This window comes from Hipposideros armiger, unplaced genomic scaffold (genome assembly GCF_001890085.2).
Source record: "Hipposideros armiger isolate ML-2016 unplaced genomic scaffold, ASM189008v1 scaffold_1753, whole genome shotgun sequence".
Lineage (NCBI taxonomy): Eukaryota > Metazoa > Chordata > Mammalia > Chiroptera > Hipposideridae > Hipposideros > Hipposideros armiger.
The window spans coordinates 53330-63649 of NW_017733103.1; the positions used below are offsets into that span (position 1 = coordinate 53330).

The following is a 10320-nucleotide window of genomic DNA, read 5'->3' on the forward strand; positions in this document are numbered from 1 at the left end:
TTTGCCATTGTACTTACTTTTGGTCACAACACCTTCTAAGTGAATGATGTTAGGATGATCAAACTGCCCCATGATACTTGCTTCACCGAGGAAATCTCTACGCTGTTTTTCAGTATAGCCTACTTTAAGGGTTTTGATAGCCACAGGTAATTCTCTTTTTCCTGGAAGTTTCAAACGTCCGCTACAAACTTCACCAAATTCACCTTGTGACAAAGATGGAAAAAATACACAAACATATGAAACTCTTACTCTAATAATACTCTAAAGCACTCTCAGAGTGTTAATGTTTAGATGAAATAAAGTTAAAAGGGGAGTCCAAATTTTGTTATCGATGTTGTTAAGAGAAATAAATGGTGCACTGAGAAAAACCATCTACAAGTGATCATAAAACACTTTTGGGGTTATTAGCTTCATCCATCTTACCTACAAAAAACTTTAATGGAAATGTTACAAAGAAATTAAAAGCAACTGACTTAAATGATTTCCTTCTTTCTTCTCTTTCTACTCTAGTTGTGCCATAAATGAGAATGAGAAAAGGAGAAAGGGTTATAGCAGGACAAAAAGGAAACAACTGTAAGGAAGAGATGATTCATAAATAGAATAACTGTGTACTTGGATTATGTATATATAATAATAAACAGCAGATGGTGAAATGCTATGTTTAAATTATGTATTCTTCGCTGCTTTATTTTTTTATTTCATAAACTAGAGATTTGCTGGTTGAAGTATGAGTTACACAGAAGGTAGCATTAAAATATGATCAGTTATATACTACTTTGAAAGCAAGTCCATTACAAAAGACTAAAAGCATTCTGTGTTAGATCAGGACATTGACGTGACATTCTATGATTGAACACAAGTTAAAAGTCTGAGTTAAACACACTGTGGTACCTGCTCCAATGACTCTTTCAATGGTGATGCATGAAGCTTCTATCTCCTTGGCAAATTCATGGACAGCTTGATTGGGATCCTCATAGGTATGTGGATCAATATAAGTTCTTACTCCTGGCAGTTTAACTGAAAAAGTAAATTAGCATTAAAATAGAAGGGCTTGTGATGGATGAGTGAAATTATAAACATTATTAACATGCAACTGTGGCTTAAATCCCTAATTCCTAGAAGTGGCTGAGCAGCAAAAACAGGCCCTCTCGTGAGTTATAGGAATCACTTGTTCAGCTATCTCACTTTTATAATTTTAGAAATCTGTATGGTTGGCATATACAAGAAATGCATATGTGCTGACTTATATGAGTAAATACATTTTTCAACACTAATGTTAGGAGAGTCAGTCTCTGAGGCAAATGAAGACAGTTTTGTTTACTAAACTGGCCAATGAAATGCCAGTGATTTATTTGTTGGCTTTAGCCTATGTCTCACCTAAATTGCCATCAGAGATGATTAATTTTTGTTTCACAAAAAATAATTTAAAGTAACTTTTCTGGTGATTTGGTCCAATAAGATTGACACAGAAGTCAAAAGAAAAGAATTTCTACATCAATTCTACCTGTTACGATTGGCCTTATGCAAGACTTTTATATTCTATTAGCCTCAGTTTATCACATTTAAAAGCTACCAATATAATCATCACAGTGATTTTTGAGGATAAATAACGTTAAGTAAGCTGAGACTATGAAAAAAGGACTCAACATGTAACAGCATGAATTATATTTTAATGATTTTGACTTCATGGTCATGGAGGAGTGACAAAAACAAAAGAAACTCTTTGTCATTTACTTGACAAAAACAACTCACACTTTACTGTGAATGACAAAATCAACACATTAAAACACAATTAATTAGCACTCATTAGGCTAATTTTTAAAGCTCATTATTAAAACTTGATTTTCTGCATTTCTTAAAAGTGCAGTCTTTTTCAAGTCATTTGAACCAAGCTTGCTGCTATAAGATAGGCTCAGGGCAATTCCTGCTGTAATGCTAGAAAAATAACAAAAAAACACTGAGAGATTTCATTCCTGTAATCTGGTGGTGTTATTTAAAGATAGATTTCTACTGAATGTGTTGCTAGGAATTAGAATTGGCCTGGGAATTTGATATGAAATACAATAACTTTTTATATTAAGCAAAAAGTTTGTATTTTAATGATTACAATGAAAGTATGCTTTAAAGAATTAAATAAACCATCTCTCTGTTGCCTAGGATCAGCTGGCAATGCCCCAAGCCTTATATGCTTTACAGGAATGTAAACTTCACATTTAACATTTTTTAACATAATAATTTTGGTCAGTTATTACAAATCTCACCTGAAAATAAACCAAAATAACAAAAAGTCTCCCCTAGTTTGCTATCGTTTGAGTTGTTACAATTTGCTTACTGTGCCCATTATGAAAATGCATCTTTTCCTCTTCTGGATCTTGTTTGGCTTTGCTGTAACCACACCGCCTGGAACAGAGTAAGTGCAATTAACCACACCTCCAAGTGGTGAATCACATCAAGCCCAGAAGCATGAGATGCAATGGAAATGGTTGCAAATCTAACTAATTTTCACACTATATGAAGTAACACCAACACTCCTTTTGGATGTGTCATATTTCTCTTGCCAATATCCCACACTCATCCATATTTCACTGAGAAGTCTGAAGCCATCCAAACTCAATTTTTAAGTTTCTTCACCATTATCATATACAATACATTTTTCTGTTCCCTTTCTTTCTTTTTTTTTTTTTTTGCCAGCTCAGAGGCCACTGCCTTTTTTCAGAATGAACTCCCAAAACGTGTCTGTGATCTAATAGTCTCCCACTTTCAGCACCTTTCTCTATCATTTAGCTTTATTTTTTAATCTTGTTTTGTAGTGTTTAGTTGCTCTGCTGGCTCTTTTCCACTTACATCCAATCAGATCACTATCAAATTCACCAAAACCTGGACTCTCTCAGCTCCACTCACCAAATCTTAGTCTGTCCTGTTTTTCTCAACTACTTCCTAATTTGCAAGTCCTTGTAACCTGCTCCTATTACTTACAAAATATGTCTTTCTAAAGTTCACTAATGACATGTTCACCTCTAAATGACTTTTTTATTTTTTTTAGTTTTTAATCATTCATGATGGACTGAAATCATTCTTTTTTGATGCTTCTTTCTCCTTTTTTCATTTATATGGACATGTCCATAGGTCCTGTGCATGAACTATTCTGGTTCTCTATTGTTAATCCATTTTTATCAGTTTAATTAATGCCATCAAATACTTTACCTAATACTTCTGGTTTAATTCTTTTGAAAGTTATACTCTTATTTTTCATAGATTTTTCAATAGGGATATTCACTGGCATTCAATTCAAACTCAATAGATCAAAAAAATAAATCTATACATTGCTCTTTACTTTCAATCTTGATCCACCAACTTCTTTTCCTGTTAATAACACTGCCATGTTCTTGATCCCTTGAGATCAAAGCCCTATTCTTGTGTACCTCACAACACATAAGTTGTCAAATCCTAAACATTATGTAACACAAATGTCTTATGATGGATCTCTTCCTTTTCATTAACTCTATTTCTTCTCCAGTTAAGACCTTGTTATTTTTCATTTGGATTACTATAGTGCCTCTCAACTGATACCTCTATATTCTGTAAGGGCTGCCCTAAACTATAATAGACATGGTCTTGTGAAATTACAGTAAATATGTTATGTTTCTATAATATTAGCTGTCTCCTGCAAAATCTTCAATAAAATAATAGGGTAGATTCCGAAGTGTAGCCCTAATGTATATTTCATACGTCATCTCCAACTATCATCTTTAATTATACTAAATTTTATCCTCAAGTCTCCAAAATATTTTTCCATGCTTCCATACATTTACATACACTGGTTGAATTTTGGATGTTCTTCCTAACAATTTCCATTGATTAAAATCCAGTTCAAATTTTGCATTCATTTTTTTTTCTGATACCTCAACAATGCAACCTTTCCCTCTCTGAACGCATCTTTCTGTATCCCTGTCACAGTGATTTCCATTCTGCAATGCAACATAGTCATTTGCGTATGATTCTGGCTCTCTTACTACTAGTTGTCATTTTCTTAAATGGCAGCAACTAGCATTCATCTATAAATTTCTGTAGTGGCCTGGCACCTGACTCAGGGTTGACACTAAAAATATTTGTCACATTGATGAATGAATACATGAATGAGTAAATGATATTTTGATTGTGTTTACACAATGATAAGTATGTGAAAAAGTACACTGATGAATACTAAGTTGATGTGGTATATCATTAACCATATAACATTAAAATAACTGACTAAAATGAAAATATTTAAACTATTTTTAGTGAAGCCCTAAGGAGGTAAATTTACTATGCATAAGCTCTTATAACAAAAGTGAATTTATTAAATACAAAATTTCCATTTATTACTGTGTAAAGACAATATAGCCAAAATGGTAGGTTGAGAAAATATTTTCATTACAAAATTGGTTGAAAACTACTATGTGATCTGTCCAACTGACATGTACTAATAAGGTCTAGTCCTTGGTTACACATTCTAGAATGTTTTTTACATATGTGTATATTTTGGTATAAAAATGATACCTATGTTATTCTATATCATTTTCTAGTGATTATATACATATTATACAAAATAGATAACATAACCCATTCTTGTGCAATTTTTGAAAAGAAATTATTTTTATCTCTTTATCTTATAGAATTGGCACTTTTTTAGTAAATATAGTTAATAGAATTTGAGTAAACTTGAAGTAATATACTTAATATATGCAGTGTTCTTGTGTGAGAAAAAATACACAATGGGGATCGGTGGCTTTTCAAGTTTTATTCATACACTTAGATGTATTTGTCATTCAAGAGCCCTTAAGATATCTTAAATCACCTAACTACAGTGAAATGGAGAGAAAAAGCAAATAAAAATATACTGCAATTATATTTGATCTATTCAAGTTGACATTTAAGTTATATTAATACACTGTTCATAATTTTTCTATATATTACATTTTCTTTCTATTTTTAATGTATGTGCTTCTAGAGAGAAGTTATTGATATATTTATTTTACCAATGTTCTAAATACAATTGTGAAATCATCCTGAGATTTGTTACTTAAATAGTATTGACAAAAAAACTTTCTAAAGGGAATTCTAAAGAGTTCTAAAATGCATACAAATTCTTGCACTATACATTAGAATACAAATATCCATTTCACCTTCAATTCTTTTACTTTCAAAAATAAATTAAACTTTGGAACTTGTCCTTATCATTAAATAAGCCTCATAGATATTTAAATTGCATGTTAAATGTAATGTAATGTTAAATTGCATGCAAATTCCTCATATGAAAATGGAAATAAAACTTTGGATCTCATCTTAACAATGATTTGGGTATACCTTGGTGAGGACCAGTTAACATTTTAATACCTAGGGTGAGAGCCTGGAGGGCAATAAAAAAGAGTTATTTTTAACTATGGGCATCTCTGGAGCTCTCTAACATATACAGCTGCATGTCACATTAACATATAAAATTAAGTTCTGCAACTCCCCCAAAAGCATCATTAAAACAAGCCTCAACAAGATACAAGAGGAAAAGTGCAGCTGGCAAAGACTGGCACTCTAGCAGTGGTTCAGTCTCGCTAACAAAGCATTATGGGAAGACTATTCGTTCAGTATCATCCGTACTTGCTTCAGGCACATGATTTTAACCTACCAAACAATCAATAAACATGCCATTCTGTATATAAATTACACCTCCTACCTTCTAGAATCATTTTATTTTTCTGAATGGAAAAGACATAGTTTCTTCATTTTGCTTCATATCACCATTTTAATGAGTTTTGATATCATTGTACTAAAAATATCTGTAGTGTTTGTAATTAGAGAAATCATCTTCTGGTAATATATACTCATTTTATTCCAGAAAACAATGTTGTTTTATTTTTAGTAGTAGAGGTGAACATGAGAAATCATATTACATGTAGGCATAATTTACATTCATTCATATTTACTAAGAAGTCCTAGAGACATGCTCACTATATAAACATAGCAATGGCTTTATAGGTAATTTAGAAATCAATCTATTTTCTCTCACACTTGTCTTGAGGATTTGGGTAACACATCCTTGATGATATTAATGCTGATCTTAAAAACTTGGCCCCAACTGTATAATCCTAAATTTGGATATTTGGAATTTCCACAATACATGAAATAGCTAACAATAATATTTATGTATAGATGAATATGCCAGTGAGGAATTTAGTTCTTGCATATAAATTAAGAACTTGATAATAAATTAGAGGTATACATGTCAAGCCCTCCAGAGCACTAAGTGAGACACAGAATCAGTGATCTACTAAATGGCACCCTTACGGTGAATAAGGAGAACTGAGTGAATGGAACAGCCAGGGAAGACTATAGATCCTTGCTCTACAATCCTTGCAATAGCCGTCACAGAATCAGGCCCACTGCTTTGGCCTACAGAAATACAAACCAAGTAAATACCTTTCTCACTTTAATTTGAAATAAGTTGAGGGGTGCAATGGTGTAGAGTGGTTTTGCATTTTGATTTCTTTAAAAGATTTAACATAAGCAGTCCCTAGCTTAGAATGAACCCTTCTATATTGTTCCACTGTTTTCCAGATCAATTTAGAAAGCTTTACTTATACTTTAAAACAAAAATATTCAAAAGGCAACAAATTTCAGCAAACATTAGAGTCGATATGTTTTGCTTATGAAAAATAAAAGCTCTTTGTAATGTTAGCCTCTCTTAAAATCATATTTCTCCACATCTGTACTCTCTCGTTCTGATGTAATAATGACCTCAAACACTGCATAATGTATTTAAGAATTTTACAGCTGGAATCTTGAAAATAATAAGTTTCAACTTCTTGGGAAATAGTTTGACTTTTTTGCTTCAGGATTCTCTCCAACTGAACAAAGGTAGTTTTAATACAAAGCTCAACTAACTCAGTCTCATAAAATAAAGCTGCATATAAACATTTGTTCATTAATATATCTAATAAATACTGGAACTAGATTAAGTTTTGCTTTAGGGGAACACATTCTTTAATAAGAATGTGAGGGAACATTCAGTAAATGGGACACTGGATATTTTAGGTCACCACACTAATAAGACCTTAAGACTTTCATTCATATATTCTTCATTTGTATACTCGGTACTGAGTTCCTTACTCAGTATAGACAGAAGTAAGTTACACACAAAAAAATGCAACTCATCTATTATTGTTTACTGAAAATATTTGAATATTTCTTAATGGATATGTACTCATGTTGAAAACACACTTTCCTTGAATATGAGATTGGACTGATTATGCCACACAAAATACACACATAGGTTCCCATCTCACATTCTATCAAGGATACTAATCACCCAGTGATTTATGGCAATGTGAGAAGCTAACCTATTTTTCATTTTATGCCTTACATATCATTTTTTATTTCCATATTCTAAAAGACAAAGGAAAAGAACACCTTAGAAATAACACTTTCCAAAATAGTATAGTACATAGGAATTTGTAAACATTTTATTAATGAACTCCTTTTAGAAATAACAATAAAAATAGAAAGATGAACAATTTCAAATACTTCAAAAAACTCAAAGATGGATTATAGGCACTTCAACATTGAGTTAAATTTCAATTGGCTTAGAATTTTGATATAAAAACACATTTCGTAAAGTATGACATGTGTGGGTTAAATCTCCTTGTTTTCAACAATTTTGTCCTAATGCTAGAATAGGTAATTTTCTATTACTTCTTAAACTATTTCATGGATGTGACCATTGAATATCTCAATTAGAGTATGCTCACTTAATATCTCCTGTAGTCTGAGATTCCCAATAAAAAAGGATTTTGGAGCAGTTTACATATGAAGTCTTCAACTGGAATTTAATATATTTTTTATATATTGCAGGTAAATCTCACATCTGCTGGCCGAGAGCACTTTAAATGGGGGTCTAAAATTATTACAAATGGATGACTTTATTTTCTGTATCTTTCCTATTTCTATAAAATGAATTAGTACTTCTACATAATTCCTCAGCAGAAATCTTGTAAAGATGAATTACATAATCTCTGTTAAGTGTATGTAAAAATTAAATTTTGCTTACTTCAGATTTCAAGAAGTTTTCAGTTAAAATAGAGAAAGAAATATGTTTCATTGAAAAATTAAGATAGTTAATGTTTCAATGTAATTCATGATACTTTTGGTCAGAAAAATTTGTTTGTTTGTAATCTCTTCAATATAAATTAGAGTATATCCCTTGTGTATCTGACTAAAAATATATTTAAAACATTTTAAATTTTATTTAATTGTGATTATAATCAATAACATTAAACTTGCACATTTTAAAGTGTACAAATTCAGTTGTTATTTATATTCAAATTGCTGTATAACAGCTCTCTAGAAAATTTTCATCTTGCAAAACTGTAAGTCTATTTCCTAAAAATCACAGAATAGGTAAATGAACAAATTAAAAATTTAATATCTCTATTTTCAGTATAGCCAACTTCATTACCCTTGCCACTTGAACCAGTCAGAAGAAGCATTCAGTGATATGAAAACACTGGGAAACATAAAAACTTACAAATGAAGAAACTAGTCGGACATGATATGTTTGAATCTAAGAAATGCAAGAAAAAGTTACTTTGCAACTATGGGATATTTCAGACAGAATTATAATAAATATGCTATAAATATACATTAGTTTCTATAAGCATAAGCACAAATGAATCTTAAGGGATAAATTAAAATGTTATTTTTAAATGGCACATATTAATATCTTATTTACATTAAAAACAAATCAATTCAACACTGAATGTTTATAAAAATAGGTACTTTTGAGAAGTGAAACAATTACTAGAGTCTAAAACCAGTTGTAATGGCATAAAGTCAAAGATCACTAAGAAAAATACCTCTGCTAAAAATGTAGACAGTCTTGGATATAGAGTGCCTAAAATCTAAGGCATTTAGGTTTCATTCAGAAATATTACAGAAATATCTTCTATTACTGGGTAGATTTCAGTCAAAACAGGAAAAATATTTGAAATACTAACATTATGTGCACGTGTACAAATTGCACAACAAAGTGGGTAACTAGAGTGACGAAAAATAATTTGAGATCAAAGGTGGCAACATTCAATTACCAATTTCACCTTATAAATGGCATACCACACATTTGAAAAATAATGGAGCACAGTTTCCTTGTACGAACTCTGACAGAATAAAACTCAGAACTCCAGAGCCTTGCAGGAGCTTTAATATAGTTGCATTGCAGAACCAAAAATCTAGATCAACGGTTTTGAAATTATGCTTTTCAGACCCTGAAACATCCATAAGGTGTGTCACAGTACTTCTAAAAGCCAGTATATTTACCGTGGGTAGTTTTCATGTAGATGTATTGCATTATATTAAGGTCAAAACCAACCACACATATATTCATGAGTGGTCTTCCAAGGAATGAAAAGACAAGGAGATTTGAAAATGTCAAAATATTTAACAGCCTCTACTTTATAATTGTAAATATGTCTGTTCACAAATGATGGTGACAGAATGTTCCTTGGAAATTATTTAACTGGTAATTGACAAATGCTGGTATGATTTTACATACAAAATTAGGTGACAAGATTTCTCAATATTTTACTGACTACTAGGAAAACTATTCTTTTCAGTCTTCATTTTCACTATCTAACGTTGTTTCCTCCCTGATGCTTTAAACAAATAGTATCTTTAGTTAAAACCTCTTAGTAACTTGAAATTTTAAAGTAGAAATTCAGAAAACACAGCAATAAAAACATCTGTAGCTTCCATTTCTCCCCAGTAATAACCTTGGACAACTTTCTTACTAATTTATGTAAGCTCAATTCTTTTGCTTTATGGTGTTTTGTTTTATTATGAATGCTTAAAAAAATTCTGGCTGTTCCACAAAACCTCAGCATTTTATTGGGTACCTAAGCATATCTGTGAGTAAATCATTTCTCTTTTTTTTTGTGCGCACGTGCACACACACACACACATACACACACATATACACACACACACACAAATATACATGCAAACACAAAACTGTGGAGGCACTCATTGTCTCCACAATTACTAACATTATTTGGAGAAGATACGGAATGTGTTTTTGTCTTAGGTTTCCTGGTGTGCTCTTTGTGAAGGCAGTGTTCCACCTTCCCACTTTTCCTCTTTTTTTTTCTTTCTTTATTTTATAAACTTCCTGAAGCCAACTACATGGTAGAAAAAAATATCTATTTTAAAAATCAAGAATTTTAAATCCAGTTAAAGTAAGTCAATATTTTCTAAGTCCTGGCTACATAAATGTTCCTATTCCCATTAAGATATCTT

At 31.4% G+C, this 10320-nt stretch overlaps 1 protein-coding gene across 1 annotated transcript in view; it reads right to left on the minus strand.

The window, feature by feature from the left end:
* EPHA5 (EPH receptor A5) overlaps positions 1-10320 on the minus strand; it is a gene marked incomplete at its 5' end in the record, with an annotated part of 78518 nt that overhangs the window by 43744 nt on the left and 24454 nt on the right. The window contains 3 exons of the mRNA XM_019634582.1: positions 18-203; positions 892-1017; positions 2333-2400. Coding sequence (XP_019490127.1) covers positions 18-203; positions 892-1017; positions 2333-2400 — 380 coding nt within the window. The remainder of the gene's footprint in view (positions 1-17; positions 204-891; positions 1018-2332; positions 2401-10320) is intronic.